A 26,959-nucleotide genomic window follows, 5' to 3' on the forward strand; every position below is an offset into this window, starting at 1 on the left:
AAATCTATTAGCCACAGGAACCTTTTTTCCCCCCACGTGTTTGCTGTAACTGACAGACACAGCTATCCTTCAGGAACTGGAATCAAAGCTCTCCAAAGGGTTTTCAACTTTTCATCACAGCTGAGGAAATGGAAATGACGAATGCGGAATGGGACTGCTTAGAGCAAGCAAGCGGGTCAATGGATGAACAGCGTCATACATCTCAGAAAAAAGGTATCATGAGTAAACCAGGGAGGAAGGAGCGCTTCTCTGTATAGCCCATCCGCTGTCAGCATTGACATACAAAAATCATTAGTTCAGAAAAGCAAAGTACCAAGGAACCAGTGGGACGAAGGATTTTGCTACACTGAACTCACACTGGCAACATTTTCCTGATCGAGTTTGCCTAGTGGAACAGGAATAATTTGTCATGGGATGGGAATACAATCCGGTTCTAAAAATCAGAGCTTACTTTTGGCCCTCAAGCAACAATTCTCAGTTTTGCTTCAGAGGACGCCACTTATATTTTGTCCTTTGGTGGGTTTAACCACCACCACCACCACCCACCAAATTCTTGCAACTTGCTAAATATTTTTAGTGCACCCACGTGCATTTGCATAATATTACTTTTGTTTTCTTTTCTCTTTCTTCAAATTCCCACTTGCCTAGTTCTGGAGGGGGGTGGTGATGTGGGGAGGAGGTTCCTTAAAGTTTGGGGACTTATTAAAAACTTAGCATATAGACTTTTTGACAGCTTAGAATGTACCAAATTTAAGAAACAATACCCCCATGTGGAGAAATTTGACTCAGGGAGGGGCTGTGGTTTAGTGGTAGAGCAGATGCTTTGCATGTCCCAGATTCAATCCCTGGTATCTCCAAGCAAGGTAGGAAATATTCCTGCCTGAAACCCTGGAGAGCCATTGCTGCCAGTCATCAATGGCAATTCTGAGCTAGATGGACTGAGAGTCTGACTCCGTATAAGGCAGTTTCCTACATTCCTATGGCTGCAAGAGATATGAAGTAACAAGAATTCTACATCAGTTGTAGATCAAAGTTAACCTTAATGTATGGTTCTCTGGTATAAGCCAAGTATTTTGTCTGAGTAAGGTCTTCCATCTCTGGAAGATGCTATGTGTCAGTTTAAGCCACAATCCAAAGGCTGCCTTTTCTCTTTTCCCGCCCCACCCACTACCTCCCATTTCTTCTCCAATGCTGATACTTAATTGGCTCCTGCATCTCGTTTCTTCATAGTTCTCCGTGTCCTTCAGTTCATCCAAGGGAAGCATGTTCTCATTCTCTGGGCCATGTTGGGCATTATCTTTGTGGTTTTTACAGCTCTTCTCTCTCAGATCCTCAGCAATAGTAAGTATTTCAGAAAGCAGAAATACGGTGCTTAGGAGAGGGCACTAGCCTCTCGCATCCAGGATTTTAAAAAGCCTTTGGTGTATTCTATGGGCATATAATAGCAGCAGTGAGCTGCTGCTTTCTCTAATGGAGCAATTGTTGATGATTTGAAGAGCACCTATCTAATGTGAAGTGTCGCTTGATAGTGATTTGTTGTGGCACCTTAAAGACTAGCACATTGATTGTGGCATAAACTTTCAGGACTCTCAACCACAAAAGCTTTATGTTATAATAAATGTGTTAGTCTTTAAGGTACCACAAGATTCTTGGTTGCTTTTCAGTGCAGCAATCCAAAGTGAGAGTGGAACTATATTATGGGGCAATTAACCAATATCTATCTATCTCCCAATTCTGCTCTAAATGATCAACTCTTCCCCCACACCTCTTCTCAAAATAATTTGTCTGTTTTCCCAGCCTACCAAAGCTGTTCTTAATTATGCCACTTCCAAAACAATCTGTGTTATCACCCCCAAATTTCCCTCAAGTGGGGCATTTTAGAAGCATGGGAAGAAGTTGCTTGAACACCATGGAGAAATCAATGGTGGAATGGGATTACTACTTGGCCACTTTATGACTGTGTTTGAACTCCTTCTGAGATGTGTGCACATTCAAACACGATTGAGCTTCAGATTGAAAGATTTTTCTTGTGTCTAGACTCAGAGATGTCCAAAGATATCAACAGGATGAATGCTCAGTGGTTACAGAGGTCCAATAACAGTAAGTTCATCTCTTAAACCTTAATGCAAACAAATTCTTGGGTCAGTTCTAGTCTTCTTTCCAAGACCTGAAGTGGGATGGCAGGTAGTGTTAGATTTCATGTTTTAAAAATCTGGTTGATCACACTGGTCTTGGAAAGTCAAGTGCAAGTATGCCACTGTGTGGAAGGTTGTGAAAAGTTTGGAAGATCTGGGGCTTTTATTGGCTGCTGATTCATACCAAATTTACATTTCAGTGGATCCCTACTTATTTAAACATGGTTAAGGAAATATAAGATTAAGAGCAGTAGCCAGTGTATGAGCCAAGATAATCTGATTTAAAGGCACTTTGCTGAGACACAATTTGAGGTGCACTTCATCTCTCATATCATATAAGCCTGTGGGCACAATGAAAACATTGCCTTATTAAAAGTAATGGGAACTGCACAAGAGCGCTACTGTTGCTTTAGTGTAGTGGATAAAAGACTGAGAGCTTTTCTACATTAAGCAAAACCAGCCCCACCTTTACTGGCCTCTAGGATTCAAATATGTTTGATCTTCAGATTGAAAGATTTTTCTTATGTCTAGACTCAGCAATGTCAAAAGATATTAACAGGATGAAATCTCAGTGGTTACAGATGTTCTAAAATAGTAAGTTCATGTCTTACATTAAACCTTAATACAAACAAATCCTTGGGTCAGTTCTAAGATTGATCACACTAATCCACATTAAGCAAAAGCACCCCCATGCTTACCGGCATCTTTTCTTCCGGAGTCTTTCTGGGTTTATGATGAGCTCCTTTAGACAGCGAACATGTGATCTGGAATTGAAAACTTCCCTTCTGGCAATGCTTTATATGTCCAAGAAAACAGCGTCATCTGGTGGCTGAATTATAGCACAATGCCAGCATTTCACACTGCTGATATAGCACCATTAACTTTTATTACAGTTTTTCACTAATATTTTTGAAAGTGCGATAAAGGAGGCAAAACACTGTAGGCATCCTGGACACTGATGATGTCATGTAAAGGACCCACCAACTTCCGTTAGTGACCAATCACAAGCATGCAATAAAAGCTATGAATCAGAAAGTCCCCAGTTCAAATCTTGCCTCTGCCATTAACTCAGTAACTATGTAGACTTAGGAAAGGCAGGCTCTACATGAGCAATTTATTGCACACACATGATTGGCCACTCACGGATATTTGTGGATCCTTTTCATGATGTTGTCAACCTCCAGGACATCTTCAATGCTTTTCCCTGTTTATTCGGGTTAGTCTGCTGAGAAGGGGCATTCATATTCCATGACACATATTCGTCATGTAAAGAAGACCATCCTAATCGTGCCATAGAAACGGAAGCAGAAATTCCGGGTAAGGTTGTGGGATTTTTCCATAATGTAGAGAAGCCCTTAGCTTCAGTCCTACTTGCACCACACATCTGAAAAATTATAATACTGACTTACATTAAAGGGTTGTTGTCATTCTTACAACTAGATAAGAAGAACATAAGAGGAGTCATGCTGGATCAGAACATGAGTCCATCTAGTCCAGCATTCTGCTCACAGTGGCCAACCATCTGTCGACTAGCATCCCACAAGCAGGACACAAGTGCATCAGCACCCTCCCACCCATGTTCCCCAGCAACAGGTGTATACAGGCTTATTGCCTCTGATACTGGAGGTAGCATATAACCATCAGGACTAGTAGCCATTGACAGCCTTCTCCTCCAGGAATTTATCCAACACCCTTTTAAAGACATCCAAATTGGCAGCTGTCACTACATCTTGTGCTAGCAAATTCCATAGTTTAACTATGCGCTGTGTGAAGAAGTACTTATTTATTTATTAAAACATTTCTATCCTGCCCTATATCACAAAGATCTCAGAGTGGTGTACAGATAAAATCATACATATAAAACAGAACAATAAATATACTATTCTAAAACAAATTAAACCATTAATATATTAAAACCAATATGAAATTTTAAAACAGTAAAATCGATTTAAAACAAGACAGTGTGCAGGCTGGTGGATTTAGCCATCAAAGGCTTTGTTAAAAAGCCATGTCTTAACCTGGCGTGGAGCTTTGGGGCTTTGCCCCTGGATCCCTTCGGAGTGGTGGCTGCAACATGTAGATCACCTGCCGCCACTCCAAAGCTACCCCAGAGTAAAGCACCCATGTAGACAAGCCCCTGGCGTTCAATAGCAGCATCAGCAGATCAGAGGGTGGGCTGATAGGGCAACCTGGATCTTGAGATTTGGGGAAGGACTGAAAGTTGGGACAGATTTCAAATATTTCTCCCGCCTTTCCCTTACCTGGCGTGTCCAGCCCCCAATGCCATACCTCCATCTGCCCGAGATCACACCAATAGAAGCAGCCCATTCCTCCCCCCTCCCCTGGGATTCACCTGGGCACATATGCATATATATATAAACAATAAAAAGAAAACCAGAAACCAGTAAAGTCAGGCAGGGAGGCCAGGCCAGTAAGAAAGTGAGGCGACAACCTAAAAATTTGAACAGGCCTTATATATCACCACCCTCCTCAAGCGGAGTTCCACACATTCACACAAGGCTGCTGTCCAAACTATGGCTAGTCTCTCACCCTAGCCAGTTGCCCTCACCCCTCACCTCTCACCTGAGGGATGGTTGGATCTCAGCCACACCAGCTATCCTACCCTCTCACTTCCTTTTAACTGTCCTGAATTTCCCACCCATCAGCTTCATGGGATGACCCCTTTGGGTTCTAATATTATGGAAGAGGGAGGAAAATGTCTCCCTATCCATATTCTCCACATCAGGCATCATTTTGTACACCTCTGTCACTTCTCTCCCTATGCAGTTTTTCCAATGTAATCAATCCCAGCTCATAGGGGAGGTGCTCCTTAATCTGCACTTTTCTGTACTTTTTCCAGCTCTACAAAATCTTTTTTTTACATGAAGCACTTTAAACACTTGCAAGTACTATGCAAATGTTAAGTAGCAGTAATATTGTACACCGGTGCTCTCATTCTTTTCAATGTGGTTTGGTCAGAATAATTTCCCAGTGCAATGTTTCCTGTGTGATTCCTGTGTGATTCTAAATAAACCCCCATCTGTGATCTGCAGTGTCTGGAACCATTTTGAAAATTGAGTCAGAATCCAAGAAAGAGCTGTCATATCTCCAGGAATCTGTGGGTAAGAGTTAGTGGATTGCTGTCCAGAAGTTTCTAGGATGCTGGTGTGAGATGTCAGTGCCTTTACAGGAGGGAGTATCCTCAGTGGCGTTTGAGCAGCACTTGGAGTAATCACAACTCACTTCATAGAATTGAAAAGTGAGTGGTGGTTGGCCGGGATGCTTCAGTAATTATGACTGTTGGCCCAAGAAGACCTCAGCACCATTCTTTGCACTACTATCCTGAACACTTAGGATCAAAGTACACATTACATTAATTGTATAGCACATAACGAAAGATAATCTTGTCCTACACTGGAGTAAGTGCACATGACCCCAATTCAGATTAATTTTTCTCCCGCCACCATTTTGCCCCTGAAACCGACCCCCCCCACCCACAGCAGAGTGAAAGAGAGAGCGAAACACAAATAAAGATTTCCTCTTTTTAAATGGGGGGGGCACACACACTCATGGAGGAGGTTTAATCCCTCTCCCAGTGCATGGGGCCATATGCACTTACTGTACAGTAAAAGAAAAAGAGATTATGCTTGGCTATAACCTAAATATGGCTGGCTGGGGAATGCTAGGAGTTGTGGGATTATTTTCTGTCTAAACGTGCATAGGATTCCACCCTTAAGTCATACCCTTGAAGAATCCATTGTCCTGTTCTTGTACAAGTAATTATATAAAACATAAAGTAATTTGGAATGTACTAGAGTATTACGTAGGAGCTGTGTGAGGAACAGCTGTCATAGGAGTACGGGGCTCATTCTCACACACCTGGGATAGTGCAGGGCATGGGGAGTCTAGTACTATAAGGTACAAACAAGCCTTAAATATGAAAGAGGGTGTGGGCATTGATGAAGAGAGAAATGAGTCAGTCAATTGTTTGGAAGGATATCTGGCAATATCGCTGTCATATTCATCTGTTTATTCTGTTGGCCTTTACTTTTCCTTAGGTGCTCTGAAGGGAGAAGGGAATTTGATAGCCCCAGTTCTAGAAGAATTGACTGAGATGGAAAGGGAGAATGGTAAAATTGTCAAAGACGTAACACAAATGAGGGAAGAGTTACAAAGCTTCGCAGGTGAGGAACATCATGCGCTGATACTGTTTGAGGACCTATGATATTGTTATAGGATTGGGGGTTGAACTGGATGACCTCTCAGGGTCCCTTCCAAGTCAGTGATTCTTGACTCATAAGATTCCTGCAAATGAGTTTGTATCAGTATAAGTTGCCAGACGCATACCTGGTCAGACTCTTGAGCTTGTTAATAGTTCTAGCAAAGTAGTCCAGTAACTTCCTTGTGCTAGAGAGATTAGTGGCTGGCTTTCAATAGATAGTCCTAACAGTGGCAAAGGAAATGGCCAAAGACTGTTCTGGAAAGGAAGAGTCATTTTTGAGAAAGGGACACGTGTTTCCCACCACCACACACACACACACTTATTTATGCCGTTTGTGTTGTATTTATGTTTATTTACCAATAACCATATAGAGGAGCATAGGTGGAGGCAAATAGCACAATGCTTTAACAGAACAGGAGTTCTGTCCTGTTAGTTGTTGTGAACCACCCGGACAGCTTTGGCTATTGGGTGGTATAGAAACGTATTAAAGAAATAAATAATCCCCACATGAGATTGGATCCTCAGAGAAAGTTACCTGCAATCCAAGACACTTCCAGGGATCTAAGTCAGTTCTCTGCCTTCCTGTCACAAAATGGCAGTCACCTTCTTCAAACGTCGGATAGCGTTTTCCATACAGAATGTTCCAGACAGATCTCCTATTAAGAAACCATCTTTTAACAATCGCCTCCCCCAAAGAGATATTCACTGACCCTTAAAGAACATTGACTACTCATTCTGGCCCTTCAGCTGTCTTTTGGGAAAACTCAGCTGTGCTCCAAAATCTCTTCAAGACAAACCGGCAACAGTATGAAAAGAAAACCCAGTATCCAGCAAATGTAGGAGGAGGCAATAGATGTGATTGCATTAAAGCTGGGCTCAGAAAGAAGGGAGAATACAGTTTCCAGAATTATGTACCTTTGTAGTAATGGCATGAAGTAAGAGTACCTGTAATAGAGGTGGATGTGTCTAAACTAATAAAAAAATCACAGACTAGTACAGTGCTAAATGCCTATCAAGTCTTGCACTAGGTGTATGAACCAGCCCTAAATAGGAAAGAGGGTGTGGGTATCCATTAAAGAACGGGGAAGGGAGGCATAAGCCAGTCAGCTGCTTGGAAGGATATCCCCAGGTATCGCTGTCAAATTCATCTGCTTATTCTGTCGACTTTTTCTGTTCTTAGTTGCTCTGATGGCAAAAGGGAATTCGACAGCCTCAGTGCTAGAAGAACTGGCTGCGATGAAGAAGGAGAATGGAAGAATTGCCAAAGACATAACACAAATGAGGGAAGAGTTGCAAAGCTTCACAGGTGAGGGGTATCATATATTGATAGTGTTTGAATGCTTATAATAATAAATTACAGTAGCCATCAAATGGAGGAGGAGGTTATAAGTGTGTTCACATCTCTCTGTTTGCTCTGCATTTCCCCAAGAGGAGGAAGGGGTGTAATCGAAGTCTTGATATTAATATTTATAGTTTTATGTAATCTGCCTTGAGCATTGAATGATGGAAAGGTGGGGGTTAAATGCCTAAAATAAATAGTAAACTAGCATTAAAGGATTCTGACATCATCATCTTTTGTAGTCCAGCAGAATTGTTGACTCATCAGTCCTCTCAACTCTTCAGTAAAACAAAAGGAAGTACTAATTTATATGGTTAACCACAGAGTACATGACCACCAAATAGCTTTAGGCTGCAGTTCTGTGCATACTTAGCTGGGAGTAAGCCCTGTTGAACACATGGGATCTACACCCAAGTAAACATGCATGGGATTGCATAGCTAATGTATGACCGCTACACTAAGGTTGCAATCCTATACATACTTAACTGGGAGTAATTGAACTCAATGGGACTTGCTTATGAATAGACATGTGAAGGATTGTGCCATAAATTACGCTGTACAAGTAACGACACATTACACAACATCATTTGTAATGTACAAGAGAGTTTTATCTGGTTTTGCTGCCCTTTAATTGTGGCTTCAGTTTTTGAAAGTTGGTCTTTTATTTATATTTTATTATTATACTGTTGCTTTTACTATGTGGTAAGTTGCCTTGTGAAATTCCATAAAGGAACAAAGAAAATGTTGTCATTGTATGAAGTAAGATGAGCTGTATAAGTATGTGGGAATCCTGTTCACATGCCTGAACTATGGGATAGTGCTGGGCATGCATATCCAGTCCTGTAATATAATGTATAACATAAAACAGCAGTCAGCAACCTTTTTTTCTGTTGAGGGCCACATTCCTTCAATGGGTGATCTTTCAGGGGCCACATGTTGGAAGCGGGTCATGAAAAAAGCCAACGGTGGGCAGGACCAGAACTTATAGTGGGTAGTTCACGCCTTTTTGCTTTCTTCTCTCTCTCTCTCTCTCTCTCTCTCTCTCTCTCTCTCTCTCTCTCTCTCTCCTTCTGCCACCCCTTTTCCTTTCTTTTCCTGTTGCAGGGAAAAAGATAAATTGCTTTTGCCAAAACTCTGAATTAATTGCATGCCAAGGGCTTTTGAAATTAAAATCCAATAATATTGGACTGCATCATGCCCACTTGTGACATAAAGGGTGCTATTGCACTCATGTCCTACTTGTGGCCTTCCCATTAGGACATTTGGTTGGCCACTTGCGAACAGGATGCTGTACTTTGTAGGCCTTTGGTCTGATCCAGCAGGGTCCTTCTTATGTTCTCAACAAAACAAGACACAATTAGGAAAGGTGTTTATAGACAAGAAGGGAGGGAGTCATATGTCAGTCAGCTGTTTGGAAGAATATTCTAAGGCACCACTGTGAAATTAATCTGCTGTTTTTCAGTTTCTGTGACGACAAACAGGACTTGGTCTCCCTCTGTGCTAGAAGAACTGGCTGAACTGAAAAGGGAAAATGGTAGAATTACCAAAGATGTGCTACAGGTACTGGAAGAGTTGCGTAACTTCACAGGTGAGGGATGTCATGCAGAGGTACTGCTCAGGAACCTAAGATACAATCTAACAACTGCAAATGAACTTGAAGACTGAAGGTGTGATTGAATTGCATCTTGTTCACATCTCTGTTTGCTGCCAAGAAGGAACAAGGAATGGAATGAAAGGCCTAGCATTAAAGCAGGGGGTGTTGAACTTCTTTCAGCCTGAAAGCTGAATTCCATTTTGGGGTTGCATTCCAGTGGAGGGAGGGGATGAAGCCGAAAAGGGTAGTGCCAAATGCCCCAAAATCTCAGCATGTTTTAGCTTAAAGTTCTTGCTGTCAGTAACTAAACTTTAGGAGAGGCAGTTCAGTCTTGTAGAATGAGGGGGGGGGAAGCCAAATGATTGCAGGGGGGGAGGAGCATGGCCTTCTGGAAAATCCTGGGGTGGCATATTGCGACCCCAGGTGGGCCAAATGTGCTGCCTGGGCCCAAGGTTTCACACCCCTTTTTACCATCTTATTCTGCACTCCAGCAGAACTGGGCAGGATCTACACTACTGCTTTAAAGCACTTTAAAGTGCTTTATAACAGTTTTGACAACTGTTGGGGCCCAGGACACACTGCATATACAGTTTTCAAAACGTTTTCAAAGCGCTTTAAAAGCAATAGTGTAGATCCCCCCCCCCCGGTGCGGATTGATGAGGCTTAGCAATGATCATTACCAGCAACCAAAGAAGACAGTACAAATTCACGCAGCATGTTGTTAACATAGAACTCGCTGCCGCAAGATACAGCAATGGCCAGTGGCTTACACTGCTTTAAAGGGGGATTAGACAAATTCATGGAAGGCAGGTCTACCATCAGCGGTGAGCCGTGATATCTAAGTGGAACCCACCCTCATGTTCAGAGGTGGTATCATAGAATCATAGAATAGTAGAGTTGGAAGGGGCCTACAAGGCCATCGAGTCCAACCCCCTGCTCAATGCAGGAATCCACCCTAAAGCATCCCTGACAGATGGTTGTCCAGCTGCTTCTTGAAGGCCTCTAGTGTGGGAGAGCACACAACCTCCCTAGGTAACTGATTCCATTGTCGTACTGCTCTAACAGTCAGGAAGTTTTTCCTGATGTCCAGCTGGAATCTGGCTTCCTTTAACTTGAGCCCATAATGGTAGGTTGCGTCTGAATATCCACTGATGTAGCATATGCAATGGAGGAGGGGTGCTGCCTTCATGCCTTTCTTGTGTGCTTCTAGGAGGTATCTTGTTTTCTCTTGTTGGAGCTAGGATGCTGGTCTAGGTGATAGGGTTTCCACTTATGCATCATCCCAAAAAGAAGAAATGCATCACTAAAAAAAGAAGGCAAAAGAGGACACGCATTTGCATCAAAATTGCATATGCTAATTCATATATGTACCGATAAAAAATTAGAAACGATAGAAATACGATACATCTCACGGTAGAGGGGAAGACTGTGAACAGTTGACCTGTGTACATGCTCAGTCTGCTGCTCAGGTACTCCTTGCTGACAGTTCTTTATCTTTAAAAGAGCCTTGGACTGGACAGTCCTTCAGACAGAGGGATGCCCTCTGACAGCCTTTCAGATAGGACACCAGACCACTCTACTAGATGAACCTTTGGTCTGACTCAGCTGGGCTCTTCCTATGTTCTTATACACAATAGCAGCCAGACCTTTAGATCAGGGAGTCACCACTTGATAAGAATTCAAAGTAGCAGCTCAAGCACAGAATGCAGATCAAAGTATTCTTTTAAATCAAATCTTCACAACAATGAAAATCCTTCCAGCTTCCAACAAAACATTTTAGTAAGGAAAAGAAAAGAAAAAGCAGCAGAACACGACAGGGACATAAAACAATAGAAAACTAAGGACATAGCGAGATTATATGTTGCATCATCATATTGGTCTGTGACCGCATAATAAAAATGTAATGTAATGGATCTTGCATCATCAAGCACAGTAATTTTATTATACTCAAAGAAGCAGCTCACAAGGAAGTACTTCTTCACACAGTGCATAGTTAAACCATGAAATTCACTACCACAAGATGTAGTGATGGCCACCAGTTTGGGTGGCTTTAAAAGGGGTTGGATAAATTCCTGGAGGAGAAGGCTATCAATGGCTACTAGTCCTGATGGCTAAGTGCAACCTCCAGTATCAGAGGCAGTAAGCCTATATGCACAACTTCCTGGGGAACATGGACGGGAGGGTGCTGTTGTTATTATTATTATTATTATTATTATTTATTTATTTATTTATTTATTTATTTATATAGCACCATCAATGTACATGGTGCTGTACAGATTACACAGTAAATAGCAAGACCCTGCCTGCTTGTGGGTCTCTGGTCGACAGTTGGTTGGTCACTGTGTGAACAGAGTGCTGGACTAGATGGACTCTTGGTCTGATTCAGCATGGCTGCTCTTATGTTCTTCTCCATGAAGCCTAGCAGAATCACCACCCAGTTTCATAGGAAATGTCATATAACCATGTGAGCATGAGCAGGCAGAATTTATGCCTTGGATCCAGAATCTGCCTTCCACAAGAGGAAGGGCTGTGCTTGTAGAAGATCAGTCAGTCTGATTTGGGGGAGAATCCCCTCCTCCACACAAACCACAGCTCACCCCTTCAACAGGGTCTTCTGACTCTGTGTCACATTTTCAGGGGGCTTCTGTGAGAATGAGGGGGGCAGGAAAGTTCACCTGGCAGCGCAGATGATCCCATGTAAATCTGAATCCAACCCCTATGCATTAATTTTTGTAATAGAATTATTGAAAAACGAAGACACATTTTAGGGGAAACACCAGGGTACAGTTCATCCAGCATCACATTAGACAGGAAATTGCAGCATATATTTAGGAAGTATATTTGCATATATATATATTTCAAATAAAATAGTTACAAAAGATAGTGTCTTTTGGACACAATTATGTGCATATAGCAGAGGATGTGTGTATAATAATGCCATGCTGGCTGGGGATGGTGGGAGTTGTCCAAGACATCTGATGAACACTAGTATTTGGAAGGCTGGTGCTGGTTTTGACTTGGCTTGGGACCTGATCGAATGTCTCCTCCCATATGTACCAGGCCATGCCTTAAGGTCATCCATGGCAGCCCTTCTCCAGGTTCCCCTTCATTCTGTGGCTCGGTGAGTGCCAGCCAAAGAGAGAAGCCCCACGTAATGGCTATCCAAAGACTATTTCCACCAAGGCTAAATGTCATGTAGGAAACAGCTCAGAGAGCCCATATGTCAGGCATATGTCAGCTTGACAGTCCTTTAGCATTCAAGAAAGCTATCAAAACTGATCTTTTCCGGCAGGCCTATCCAGTAGAATTTTAGGATGCTTTTAGGATGCTTTTAACAGTGTATGCTATGTTTTTAACGAGTATTTTATGTATTTTGTGATTGCTGTTGTTCTCCGCCTCGATCCAATCAGAGGGGCGGGTAAGAAATATATGATGATGATGATGATGATGATTATGACAAGAAAAGCAACTTGTTTCAAAAGGATCTCTACAGCGGTTTCCCCCAATATGTCTTGGACTACGGTTCCCATTACCCCAGCCCTCATGCCTCATGACCATGCTGGCTAGGGGTGATGGGAGTTGTAGTCCAACACATCTGTAGGTAGTCAGGTTGGGAGCGACTGCTCTACAGTGTGAAAGATCCCGCAGTGTTTCTTATCACTGTTTCTTTGAATGCTTCTAGAGCTCGTCTGCACCAGGTGTCCAGAAAATTGGCTGACGTTTCAGCGAAGCTGCTACTTCTTTTCTACACTACGCAAACCCTGGAGGGCTGCCAACAAGTCTTGTGAGAATGAAGGGGGTCACCTGGTTATTATTAACCATTGGGCAGAACAGGTGAGTGTTTGTTGGGACAATGAGAGACTAGTGGGAACTGCGGTTCTGTACTGAGCTTGTGCCTATGAGAAGAGTCATTCCATATGTACTGAACTTACATATACTGAACTTACATGTACTGAACTTACAGGTAGAGTTTAATAAAAGTGCCCTGTTCTTATTCAAATACTGCAAACTGCATCTTCCAGCTAGTGGATTCAGTTGGTTCATATATAATGTTTATTTATAAAAGCAAATTTGTACTGCATCTTGGCCGTAACAAGCCCCCGCCCCCAGCCAGCAAGTGTTTTACATAAGAGAACAATCATATATTAGAAACCTAAAAGCCAAGCAAAATAAACATGTTTTCATTGCCTGCCTAAGCTCCTTCAAGAACCTGGGTGCTAACACAGAAAAGGCCCTGTGTAAGGCCTCAGCTAGACCTACAGGTCTAGCACGATGGAGGGGTGAGGATCTCGCAATATTGTTATCGTGAGATCTCCCCCTCTGTTTACATGTGGCATGCGAGGACCTCAGAGGAACAGGACATCGTGCCCGCCATTTTGGTTTTTTAAAAACAACAGAAGGAGCGCATGAACGCTCGTGCACTGAAAGGTAGGTTTTTTTAATTTTATTTTTTTATTTTCCTGCTCACCCCACCCCACCCCCATGGGCGCAGAACTCCTGAGGAGCTCTGTGCCCCGTGTGCAGTTCCCAGTTTGTCCCTGTGCTGGTTTGTCCCTGTGTCAGGACAAACTGTGATGGTGGGCCACGCTTTCTGCAGTCTTGGGATCATCCCGACACCGTGGAAAAACCATGACTAAAGGGTAGGGTGATAACCTGGGGAAAAGGAGTGATCATCCCTCCCTGCTCCCGGGATCCCCTGTGCATTATGTGGATGCACAGGGACGATCCCAAGGCAATCCCCAGGATATCACCCCATCTAGCTATGGCCTATGTCACTGTGCTATGTGATTCAAATGGTAATTCTAGCTTTGTTCTCTGTAAACCTTGCTGGTTGGTTCATTGTGTATTCTCTACCATAAATCAGAGTAGCTAATCCCTGAAGAGAAGGGAAATAACATGCATATCCCAGTTATATGGACAGTGCTACCAAAGAGGCCACTCAGGCAGCCGCCTAGAGCACCAAGCTAAGAGGGGTGCCGGGCACAACGCAGCACTCATGCGCATTGGCTGTGAGCCGTGCCGGCCCAAGGATTCAGCTGGGCCTGGGCGGGCGAGATGGCGCCCTGCGCCCGCCCAGCTGAAGCGAAGCCAGGGACGCTGGGGTGGGGGTGGGCGGCTCCACGTTCGGACTTCCAGAACGCGCCTGGAAGAGGGAGAGAGAGAGAGAATGTATGGGTGAATGGAGTGCATGGGGTCTTTGAGTGAATGCATGTGTTCATGCATGTGTTTTTTTGTAGTGAGTGATGCTGAGTGTGTGCGTGTGCGAGTTGGGGGGGATGATTTGGAGGTGATATTCCTATTAAATAATGCATTTTAGACCCATAGACTTTTCTTTCCAATTTGTTTGCTATAATTGGCATAACGTATTTCTTGCACTTTAAAATAAATTAAACAGTTTCAAGTTTTGTGCTTCTTATTTTTTCCAGGAAACATTTGTTCTTAAAAATCATAGTTTGCATTTTGGGTGTGTGTGTGAAAGTATCTCACCTTGCCTAGGGCGCAAAATAGTCTGGCACCGGCCCTGTATATGGATGAGGCCTTCACTGGACACGTTTTCTCTTTCCCCATGTAGAAGTTTTTATTAAACCAACTAGCCAATGAACAGGTGTTTTGGATTGGCCTAAGTGACATTGACAAGGAACAGAAGTGGATCTGGGTAGATGGCACTCCCTTATCTATCTCGTAAGTAATTCCATGTTAAGTTGATTTAATGCATTTCTTTGCAGCCTTTCAAGATTGCTGTTTTTTCAGCAGAAAAAACTCTGTTTGAACAAGAGCTATGTGGTTCTTTAGTGCAAACCTTTTGCTAAAACTCCATATAAATGGGCCCAGAGAGCTTTCAACCCTGTTTGAACAAGAGTGGTGCCTAGTTGTGGGTGGCAGGGTGCTGTTGCACCATGTCCTGCTTTGTTGGTCCCTGGCCAACAGCTGGTTGGCCACTGTGTGAACTGAGTGCTGGACTAGATGGACCCTTGGTCTGATCCAGCAGGTCTCTTCTTATGTTCTTAGGTTCCACTTAAGGATCATTTCACACATGACAGTGCCACCATCCATTGATGCCTCCTGCCACAACAAATTACATGGCTTCTCAAGGCTTATGCCAGGAATGGGCAACTTGTGGCCCTCCACATGTTTCAGCCCACAACTCCCATAATCCCTCACCGTTGGCTCTGCTGTATAAGGCTGATGGGAGTTGTAGCTCTCCCAGCGTTTTGGCCTGCTAGTTGCTCACCCCTGTAATACTATGAAGATCATCTGGACCAGAGATGCCCAAATTAAATGAATGAGGGGGACACACATTTACCACATAGATGTTTCCCATTCACTGAGGAATCATCAGTTCTATCTGAATGATCCAGGACAAATAAAAGGAAGTACTTCTTCACACAGTGCATAGATAGATTATGGAAGTCACTACCGCAAGATGTAGTGATGGCCACCAATTTGGATGGCTTTAAAAGGAGGTTGGATAAATTCCTGGAGGAGAAGGCTATCAGTGGCTACTAGCCCTGATGGTTGTGTGCTATCTTTAGTATTCAAGGCAGTAAGCCTGTGTGCACCAGTTGCTGGGGAACATGGGTGGGAGGGTGCTGTTGCATCATATCCTGCTTTGTTCGTCCCTGGCCGACGGCTGGTTGGGCACTGTGTGAACAGAGTGCTGGACTAGATGGACCCTTGGTCTGATCCAGCATGGCACTTCTTATATTCTTATGTTCAGTAGCAACCTGTCATTTCTACTTCAATTACAAAGCAAAGCTGAAACAAAGAAACAAAAATGAAATTCCAACTACAGCCCTATCTGGTTTTAAACATTTAAGGTGTTTTACATCACCTGATTATATACTGGAGGCTTTGCACTTTAGTTCCAAGCATTGTCGCTGGAATCTCAAGGAGGATTATGCTTAATGTTTTGCCTCTAGGCTACCTTGCCCTGGTGGGCTATCTCTGGGCTACCTTGCACATGTCAAAATGGTGGGAATAATGATGAATTTCTCTAACCTTATGTTGGCAAGAGCTGATGGGAGTTGTAGACCAAAATATCTGGAGGACCACATGTTTGGAGAGATCCTTTTGGAACGCCTTGCAATCCCTTTTTGTTTTAACCACCTTAAATAATTTGATGTCATTGACAAACATGGCCACTTCACTGCTCACTCCTAATTCCAGATTATTTATGAACAAGTTGAAAAGCATAGTCCCAATACAGATCCGTTTCGGACCCCTCCCCCCATTTACTTCCCTCCATTGGGAGAATTTTACCATTTATTCCTGCTCTCTGCTTTCTGTTCTTTAACCAGTTACTAATCCATAAAAACACCTCTCTTCTTATTCCATGACTGCTAAGTTTGCTCAGGAGTGTTTGGGTAGGGACTGTATCAAAAGCCTTTTGGAAGTTCAAGTAAACAATGTCCACCACATCTCCCTTGTCTGCATGTTTATTGATATTCTTAAAGACCTCTAAAAGGTTAGTGAGATATGACTTACCTTTGCAGAAGCCATGTTGACTTTTTTTCAGCGGGGCTTGTCCTTCTATATGCTTACTAATTTATCTTTAATAATGCTTTCAACCAATTTACCCAGAACAGATGTTAAGCTAACTGGCTTGTAATTTCCCAGATCCCCCATGGATCCCTTTTTAAAAATTGGTGTTACATTGGCCATTCTCTAGTCCTCTGGTACAGAGGCTGATCTTACAGACATGTTGCATATTTTTATTAGAAGATCAGCATTTTCATTTTTGAGTTCTTTAAGATCTCTAGGATCGATACCTGGAGATTTATTTACTTTCCATCTGTCAATAAGATTGAGAACTTAATCTCTTGTCACCATTATTTGCTTCACTTCCCAGACTCCCTTCCTGAAAACATCAGTTCAGGCACAGGTATCTGTCCTATATCTTCTGCAGTGAAGACAGATGAAAAGAATTCATTCAGCTTCTCTGTAATCCCCTTATCCTCATTTAGTACTCTCTTAACTCCATTGTCATTCAGTGATCTAACTGCCTTCTTAGCTGGTTTCCTGCTACTGATGTATTTAATTCTTTATTGTTGCCCTTGATTTTATTAGCTTTGTTTCTCAAGATACTTTTTTTGAATCTCTTGTTCTCTGCTTGCATCTCCCTTATGCAAGCTTGTGTCCTTATTGTTTTCCTCATTTCAGCATGACTTCATTTTCTGAAGATAGCCTTCTTTTCTCTAATAATTCTCAAATAGCATTGCTCATTAACCATGCCGGTGACCGCCTGGACTTGGTGCTATCTTTCCGAACTTGTGGTATACATTCTACCAGAGCTTCTATTATTATGGTTTTGAGTAACCTCCAAGCATTTTGAAGGGATTCAACCCTCTTGACGCTCCCTTTCAACTTCTTTTTTACCTGTTCCCTCATTTTAGAGAAGTTTCCTCTTTTGCAGGCAAATATGACTGTGTTAGCCTCCTGTGCACAGAAGGCTAAGGAGAAAGGTTAATGCATTAGGGGGTTAGGAAAAAAAGAGAACTAAGGGGGTGGGGGAGGGGATGATAAACCATAAGATCATACAGAATGTAGAGAAGGTGGGCAGAGAGATGTTTTTCTCCATCCAGAAGAAAAAGAAGAAGAAAAAGTTCTTTATTGTGTCTTAGCAAATTGCCATTATACACAAACACAGAATACAATTTGAAACTCCACCAACAAACCATTAAGCGTTGAATAGTTTCCCATACAGCTTTTAGACTTCATGGCACGTATTTGTAGAGCATTGACAAGGAATTTGGAAGTTCTAAATGATACATACTTCTCAGCATCAGACAATAGGAAACAAGTCTTAACAAGGGATGGCCTTCCCTTGAACGATCTTAACAATGGATGAATGTATTTGGTTCTGAGATTTCTCCCTCTAGAATTTGAGGACTCCTAATGAAATTGATGCACGGGAGATTTACAAAACAAAGAAGAAAAGAAAACATTTTTTCATGAATTGCATAAATAGCTTAAGGAATTTGCTGCAACGAGATGTGATGGTCAGTGGTTCAGACTGCTTTATAAGGGGATTAGACAAATTCAGGGAGATGTTTTTCTCGCTCCCTTCATGATAGCTAAATAACACTACCTCCACAGGCAGAGTTACCAGTTGAGGAGTGGTAAACACTGAGCAAAGGGTCTTTCCGTCATTCCCCAATGGTGGCTTCCTGGGAGACCTAAGTTGGCCACTATGAGAAATAGGATGCTGGACTAAATGGATCTTTAAGCTACAATTCTGTACAGTGCCAGGCACCAGGAGTGTCAAAAATCTTTCAAATGAATGGGCTGAATTTAATTTCGGACAGGCTCTAGAAAACTGCCTTCCAAGGGTAGGAGGGGTCAAAGGCAAAGCGGGTGAAGACATAAAGCCAAAGGTACCCCAAAACACCAGCATGCTTTAGCTTCAAGTTCATACAGCTAGTAATCAATCCTTAGGAGTGGCAATTCGATCTTTTAGAATGGGGAAAAAACTGTGCAAATGCTTGGGTACCACCAAACAGTCAGCAGTTGGGAGCAGGACTGGGGAACGGGGTGGGTGGGTTGATTATCTGGGGAGGGCCAGATTGGGACTCCAGGTGGGCCAAACTTGGCCTGCAGGCCTGAGGTTCAACCCCCCTGCTATATATACCTGCTTGGGTTTATGATGGACTCCTATAGATAGTGACTACATGATTTGGAATTGGAAACTTCCGCTCTTGGGAATCTCTGTTATGTTCAGTGAAACAGCTGCATCTAATGGCTGTACTACAGCACAACACTGGCTTTACACTCTGTGGATATCCCATGTTAATTTTAAGTACTGTATTATCTTCAATCTTTTAAAAAGTGAGATTATGGGGGAAAGCATAGGAGACATCCTGGAGGTTTATGACATTGTGTAAAGGACCTGAAAACATCTGTGAGTGGCCAGTCATGAGTGTGCAATAAATCACTCATGTAGGCTCCAAGTCAACCCTTGGTCCATCTAACCTAGTATTGTCAATACTGACTGGCAGTGGCTGTTCAGTGTTTCAGGCAGGATTCTTTCCTAGCCCTATCTGGAGATGCCCAGGACTCATCCTGGGACTTTCTGGTTGCAAAGCAGGTCCCCTACTACTGAGCTATGTGCCCTCTCCATCCTCAATGGGCTCTCATCTCAGGAAACATCAGTTTTGTGGCAATGCTTGCGGTTTCCTGTTCTAAGCAGCAGCTTTGAGATTTCTCTTCACAAAATCCAAGTTGCTAATGATATAAAAGTCAGATCAAAACCCCACCCCAACCAACATTTAGTCTCCCACAGTGGCCAATCAGATGTTTCTCAAAGCACAGAAACAGGGCATAATGGTAACAGCCGTTAACCGGTTGTTAGTTTCCAGCAACTGATAGTCAGAGAGAGATGGAGAGGCTTTATTCTTTGTTATTAGGACTGATTTTTAAGCCATATATTCTTGTTTGTGAGTCAGCTCATCCCATCAGTTGGTCCTTTTTTGTTGTTTTATAAAGTTCTTCTTTATATGTACCTTGAATCTGCTGCCAGTCAGTTTCATGGAAGAGCGCAAGTTCTACATTTCTGAACATATTGCATTGTATGCTTTAAGGTGGGTGCCTACATTGAACAGGAGCGTGGATTCGATGGCATTATAGGCCCCTTTCAACTCTACTATTCTGTGATTCTATGATTAATAGTGTATTCAAAATAGGACTGGCCGTGCCACTTTGTAACAAAAAGCAAACATGGGATTATGGAGCTCTAAGGCTGGTCTTTTGTTAAGAAAGAGATGTAGCCTAAACATGCAATTTGAAACACACTGTTAATGTAACATGTAGAGCCCTGCTGGATCAGACCAAGAGTCCACCTAGTCCAGCATACTGTTCACACAACCAGCTGCTCAAAGGAAAACCATAAGTAAGATGTAAGTGCAACAATACCCTCATGCCCATGTTCCCCAGCTACTGGTGTACATACATAGGCATACTGCCTTTGTTACTGGGGGAAATGCATTGCTCCCATGACTAGTAGCCACTGATAGCCTTCTCCTCCATGAAATGTCTCCCTTGTCTCCGTCTTCCCCCTGAAACTATAAGAAGTCCCAGCCTCTTAAGCCATTGTTCGAAGGCTTCCCCATCCCACTGCCATTTCTGTTCATCTTTCCTGTACAATCTATAGTTCTACTACAGTCCCCTGCCTTTTTAAAAAATTAACCTGTATATACTACCTTATTTGCTAAAAAGCCATCAGGGCTGTATACCACTTTAGTCATAACACAATAAAAAAAACCTCAAGGATATTAAAAACAGTAAAACATTAGAACATTCACATAATTTAAAAGGCTAAATTAAGAAGATTTGTCTTTATTCCATTTTTAAAAGTCAAGGGAGCCGGGGGTCAACTGGGAACAATCCTGGAGGAAACCCTTTCGTGCAACGAATAGTGCTCTGTGCATAATGGTTCCCTCCAGGCAGCCTCTCCTGAAGAACTTAACAACTGGGCAGTTTCATAACGAGACAGGCAGTTCCTTAGATAGGCAGGTCCTAAGCTGTTTAGGGTTTTAAAGGTGGAAAACAATTAACAACCAGTGAAGGTCTTTCAAGACAGGTGTAATATGGTCCCAATGTTGTGCAAACTAGTTTTTGAGATGGGGCCACCAGAATTGTGTGAAGAATTCCAAATGTGGGTGATCCAAAGGTTTATACAGTGGCATAGGATACTTGCTGTTCTGTTTTTTTTAATCCTTTCCCTGTCGATTCCTTCTATGGAACACCACCTTTTCACTGCCACCATCAGCTTCTGGGGGGCCGGAGAACCCAATGATGCTGGACATGGCGAGGACTGTGCTACGCTGCTCTTCAATGGGAAGTGGAATGATGCAGTGTGTTCTTCAGTGGACTACTGGATCTGCGAGCGGAGATGCTAGTCAAGATTTCCTGTCTACGCAACACCTCTACTCCAACTTGAGGGAACCACTGGCTGTATAACACCCCGGAGGTTATTTTAGGGCATGGGGGGCTTATTTGCTATCATCACGGGCATGCGGCATCTCACATTCTGAAAAGGTTGATTAGTTTATAGTCATTGAGTAGCCATCCTCACCTGTTTCCGTCCTTTCATTTTCTGAAGCCTCCCCTAGAATGCTTGACTGCAAATTCTGCTTCATGCTCTGTCAAACAAACAAACATTTAATTTCACTTTGTATCACTTCAAACCTCCCTTATGCAAATCAGTCACGTCGTGTCTGTTCTGAAGCATGGTAGCTGCAGGATTCTCTTTGAATTTCACTTAAGTTGCATCTGCTAGTGCAGTTGCTGCTTCTGCTGCATTGGGAGAACACCTGCGCTGAATTTATGTGCACATATATACCTATTTACATGCCTGTTTGGGTGCAGGTGCTACCAAGTGTGAATGTCCCAGAGTATATGATAGAATGTATCTGCAGGGATCTGTGTTTTTGTGTGAATATTAGCGTATATCCTCTGTGAGGAGGATTCCCACCCCGCACATATATTTAGCTGGTAAGTGAGATCTCCTTTTCATCTTTCCCGGATGCAAAATCACAGAAACAGTTTGTGTGGGCAGCGCTTCATTGGGTCTGGCTGTTGAAGGGATGAGAACAAATAGACACACAGATATAGCTGGGATACTAAATTGGCCACAACTTTATTGACTCACTTGAATAGGCTTGGCAGTGGCATAGGGCGAGGATCCTGTCATTGGCCAGCCTATCTGCTGACTGATTCCCTTTCCTGGCCTGAATTCCAGCAATACTGGTGATGGATGGAAAGGCCAGGGCCACACCACAGCATGGATCACGAATGTGCACCCCTTTCCACCACCCCAGTCTTGGCCAGTTTGCAGCCTCTATGCTGGTCTGGTCTTGGTGCCACGTCCACAAAATCCCTTATGGGAACCCTCACCATGGGAGAGCTGGGAGTCCAATCCCACTTCCCCCTTGCCAGTGGATCCAGCCCAATGTCTATCATGCCTATGTAACTTGTGATAAATGTTCTAAAATTTATCCTGAACTCCCTCCTGAACTCCTGTTCCTTGTGTGTCATGTCTTTATTAGACTGTAAGCCTGAGGGCAGGGGCTGTCTTTTTTGCTAAGTGTAAGCCGCTCTGAGAGCCTTTTTTGGCTGAGGAGCAGGGTATAAATATGATAAATAAATAAAATAAAATAAAATGAAGCATCCATAAAGAATTTACTGGTAGTCCAGATCAACTTATTTAGTCAGCAACTGCAATCCTGGGGCCACATGGGAGGTCTGCCTTTAGGAGCCTCAGGTTGAACTGGAGGTAAAACAAAGAAGAAATCTCACTCTGCTGGGTCTGCCTGTTTGCCCCCACCCCATCAACATGCTGATTGGCTTAGCAGTCCCCTCCCGGGAAGAAGATGGTGATGCTGAAGCTGTGCAGCTGCTCCTCACCAGCCTTTCTCCCTTTGTTACCGGCCTGCTCACTTCCACCAATCACAGCACTCAGTTAAGAGGAGAATTCGTCTTAATGATGCAACAACCCATCATGGGTAACAAGCCACCATGGGTTGTCATGTCATCAAAATAAGCACTGCTTCCCACATGGTGGCTTGTATGTGGGCAAGAAGCCACCTTAACAACCCATGGCTGGGTTGTTAATGCCCCCTAGCTCACCCTTAAAATGACTTTGGGAGAGGGGTGGCTGGAAGGGACTGATCTGGTCTCCTTTCTCCTTGATGTTATTTAATTATACTAAAAAGGAGGAAAAGGAGTGGGAAGGGAAAGTTACAGAAACGAGAATTAAAGAAAAAAATTAGATATTTGGGAATCAGGATTACTAAAAATTTAGAAGATTTAGAAAAAGAGAATTTAAGTGGTTTGAAAAAAGAGATATTAGAAAAATTGAAAAAAATATAAAAGACTGGAACTTTCATGGTTTGGAAGAATAGCATTAATAAAGATAAAGATTTTACCTAAGATTAATTTTGTTTTTAGGATGCTACCAATAAAAAAATCAGATACAGAGTTAAAAAGTTGGCAGAATATTATAAATAATTATTGTAATGTGGAGAAGAAACCTAGGATAAATAAAAGCAAATGGTATTTAAGCCAAAGAAAGGGAGGATTGGGACTCCCAAACATTAGCTTTTATTATGTAGCAATTAGGCTAAGACATATTGTAGAAGCAATTTTAGGGGTAGGCGATTTAGACTGGATGGAGGATAAAACTACAAGCAATATAGAATTAAATTTGCATAATGTATTTTTTAAGGAAAGAGGGAAAAAATGGGTTGATGATATAGGTAATCAGCTCTTGAAGTTCCACTGGGAACTTTGGAGCAAATATAAAAAGGAGTTGCTTCCAAGCAGCTCCCCTTTAACACCGGTGATAATGTTAAAGAATTTTCCTGAAGATTTAAAGAATAGATTAAGTAAAGTTTTAATAGAGAAAAATAAAATGAAATTAAGAGAATGGTTAAGAGGGATGAATACAAGAGAGAAGATGGAAGAGGTTCTAAAAGACAGAAAATTAACTTGGCTAAATTATTGGCAATTGGAACAATGGACTAAACATTGGGTAAGAGAAAATGGAGAGTGTAGAGAGATGACGAAGTTTGAGAAACTAATTGATAAAAAAGAAATGGATAAGGGAGAGAATACAGTGACAAAAGGTTTAATGAGTCAATTATACAATATATTAATTGAGAAAGGTTCGTTGGATAGTGTAGGAAAATCGGTTTGGGAGACTGATCTGAAGATACAGATAGGACAGCAGAGTTGGGAAGGACTATGGAGACAGAGAGTGTTGAGAAATATGTCAGTGAGAATAAAGGAGAATTATTATAAAATTTTATGGAGGTGGTACCTAACCCCGGTTAGATTAAACAAGATCAATAACCAGCATTCAGCAGATTGTTGGAGGGGCTGTGGTGAAAAAGGAACGTATCTACATATGTGGTAGGAATGTAAATATGTGCAAAAGCTGTGGAAGATGGTGTTTTTAGAGATTGAAGAGATTGTTGGAATGAAAATAGAAGATACACCAAGAGTTGCATTACTCTCACTGCAAGAAGATTTTAAATGTAGTAAAGAAATTAAGGAATTGATAACGAATTTGTTGACAGCTGCAAGGTTAGTCTTAGCTAGGAACTGGAAGACTCAAGGTGATTATTGTATTGAAGAATGGTATAAAGAAGTGTGGGATATTGCTATTAATGATAAATTGACATGTAATATTAAAGTGAGAAGAGGTATAGTAAAAACGAACGATTTTGAGGGAATCTGGAAAAAGTTTCTAGTATTTGTGTTTTCTAAGGGAAGCGGGAAACCACCAGCAGAAGAAACTATGAGTTTTTGGAAACAGGAATGAGATCCCGAGGTGGGGGGGGTGCACTTTTATGTTGAGTATGATTATGTTAAATAGATTAAGCGTGAATATATGATATAAATGTTACTTTGAGTTTATGTATTATGTTCTTTTTCTGTTAATTGTATTGATGTAGGTAAAAAGTCAATAAAAATAATAATAATAATAAAAAAACACAATGAAACCAGTGACCTAGGGAGGTTGTGGGCTCTCCCACACTAGAAGCGTTCAAGAGGCAGCTGGGCAGCCATCTGTCAGGGATGCTTTAAGGTGGGTTCCTGCATTGAGCAGGGGGTTGGACTCAATGGCCTTATAGGTCCCTTCCAACTCTACTATGCTATGATTCTAGGATGTTGGTTGGGGGAAAGCAGCTAACTGAGAGGTAAAAGAATTCTTCTTTCAACAAGAAAGCTTTAAAAGAGGGGTGCAGAATGTCTTCCAGCCTGAGGGCTGAATTCCATTGCAGAAAAATTCTCAAGGACCACATTCCAAGGGTGGGTGGGACCAAACAGACTAGCATATTTTACCTTAAAGCTCTTATTGCCTGTAACTTGGCCCTTAGGAGAGACATTTCATCCTTTTAGAATGGGGAAAAAACTGCACAGAAGCCAGGAAGTCACCAACCGATTGGTGGTTTGGGGGGGAGGGCGTTGCCTCATTGGGAACCATGGAGGGCCTGATTGGGACCTGAGGCAGAGGTGCACCTGCACCCCTGCTGTACAACATTTATCAGACACATTGACTGGAAATTAGGGTTAATCTACATAAAACAGTGACCCCTTAGCTAACAGTATTGTCAGGCAGACAATATTGTTTTGGTGCATAAAGTCAGGACTCCTGTACATCTAAAAGGACTTAGTGTCAAACGAATAAGAAACCTTGAAAAGGACAGACTCCTCCACAGCATTGCTGTGGGTAAAAAAAACAGGCCTTAAAGGTAATTTAGTACTGTGGATATGCTGTATCCCCCCTGATTGAAATGCTCAGGGTGATCTGGAGATGGAATTAGGGAGGTATCCATAGGAGAAAGGGGTATGGCGGTGGGTGAGTTCAATTACCCTCACATAGATTGGGCAAAGTCATGCTTCATTTTGCTTGCAACAAAGAGGAAACGTTTCTAGATCCCCTAAACTATTGCAGCCTGGAACAGTTAGTTATGGAAGCAGCCAGAGGGGAGGCCATGCCGAACTTAATCCTAAATGGTGCCCATGACTAGTGCAAGTGTTGTTGAACCAACTGAAAACAGGAACCACAGTGCTATCCACTTTAATGTATATGTAAATTTGAAATGGCCAAGGAAGTCCAATAGTCACATTTGAGTTCAAAAGACAAAACTTCTATAAAACAAGGGAACTGGGGAAAAGGAAACTGAAATTCTCGGTGGTGCCCCTGTAATTATGGAATGTAGAATGATCTCCAGGAGAACGTCTACATGAAAGGTTTGCCCTGGGGTGGCTTTGCAGTAGTTGGACGTCATCTACATGACACAGCCGCCATTGAGGAGCCATCCAGGGGCAAACCCTAGAAAGTCCGCTCCCCCAAAGTCAGGCACTTACCCTGACTTTTTTGGCAGCAGAGCCCATGGCACCCCCTGATTGGTTGCCATGGGCGGCCCTGCGCCTCTGGAGAAGTAAAAATAAATAAAAATTGGGGGGGGGAGAGGAACGGGCTGTTTCTCCCCCCTTTTTAAATTTTCTTATCTGTATCTGTGGAGCTCTGAAGATACAGATAATAAAAATAAAAAAAAATGAGGGTGGGTGGGGAGGAATGGGCACCCAGAAGGAGGAGACGTGGTTCGCCCAGTCCCTCTCACATCCTCCTCTGGCTGCCTCGTCCCTCCCCCCATATTTATTTTTATTATTTGTATCAGCAGAGCTCCGCAGATACAGATGATAAAATTTTAAAAAGGGGGGAAGGAATGGCCCCGTTCCTCTTCTTCCCCTCGGATTTTTTTTTTAAAAAAACTTTTCCAGAGGCGTGGAGCCGGAAAATTTGCACATGCCTTCCTTCCCGTGCAGATGGTGGGAAGGAACACAAGTGCGGGTACAAGGTACCTCGCGGCGCCAAAGCACCCTGTCAAGACGGGCCAGATTAAAACTGCACTCTTCTTGCAGACATTTGGCAGCATATAATTAGTTTTTAATCAGGTCTTGGATCATCTTTGGCTGATTGTTTAACAGTTGTTTTTAGATATTTCTTGTCTGTGTTTTCTTATGTAAATACCTTTTTGTACTTTTTAGGTAAATATACTTTTTTGTATAATGTATTTCAAGGGTTTTTAATTTCTGTGAACTGCCCAGAGAGATTCAGTGATGGGTGGTATAGAAATATGATAAACAAAATGAAGGGGAAA

The 26,959-nt window shown here is 42.5% G+C and overlaps 1 protein-coding gene across 2 annotated transcripts; it reads left to right on the top strand.

Annotated features, from left to right (window-relative positions):
* LOC134396715 (C-type lectin domain family 17, member A-like) lies at positions 1 to 22,366 on the top strand. 2 transcript variants are annotated; one of them, XM_063123265.1, is made up of 10 exons: positions 1 to 213; positions 1,231 to 1,341; positions 2,038 to 2,100; positions 5,189 to 5,257; positions 6,194 to 6,319; positions 7,538 to 7,663; positions 9,159 to 9,284; positions 12,973 to 13,124; positions 14,863 to 14,972; positions 21,055 to 22,366. In XM_063123265.1, the coding sequence occupies exons 1-10, from the start codon at positions 129 to 131 to the stop codon at positions 21,182 to 21,184; spliced, it is 1,098 nt and encodes a 365-aa protein (XP_062979335.1). In that variant the 5' UTR covers positions 1 to 128; the 3' UTR covers positions 21,185 to 22,366. The 2 variants fall into 2 exon arrangements, with proteins under 2 accessions (XP_062979335.1, XP_062979336.1); XM_063123266.1 differs by lacking the exon at positions 1,231 to 1,341.
* The last annotated feature ends 4,593 nt before the right edge of the window (positions 22,367 to 26,959 follow it).

Source organism: Elgaria multicarinata, chromosome 3 (assembly GCF_023053635.1).
Source record: "Elgaria multicarinata webbii isolate HBS135686 ecotype San Diego chromosome 3, rElgMul1.1.pri, whole genome shotgun sequence".
NCBI classification, from domain to species: domain Eukaryota; kingdom Metazoa; phylum Chordata; class Lepidosauria; order Squamata; family Anguidae; genus Elgaria; species Elgaria multicarinata.

Bases quoted from the DNA above. Each gene is read 5' to 3' on its own strand.
- LOC134396715 (XM_063123265.1), top strand. From the start codon at position 129: ATGGAAATGACGAATGCGGAATGGGACTGCTTAGAGCAAGCAAGCGGG. The intron at 9,285-12,972 runs GTGAGGGATGTC...GAATGCTTCTAG, and splicing joins AGAGTTGCGTAACTTCACAG to AGCTCGTCTGCACCAGGTGT. The intron at 13,125-14,862 runs GTGAGTGTTTGT...TTCCCCATGTAG, and splicing joins TTAACCATTGGGCAGAACAG to AAGTTTTTATTAAACCAACT.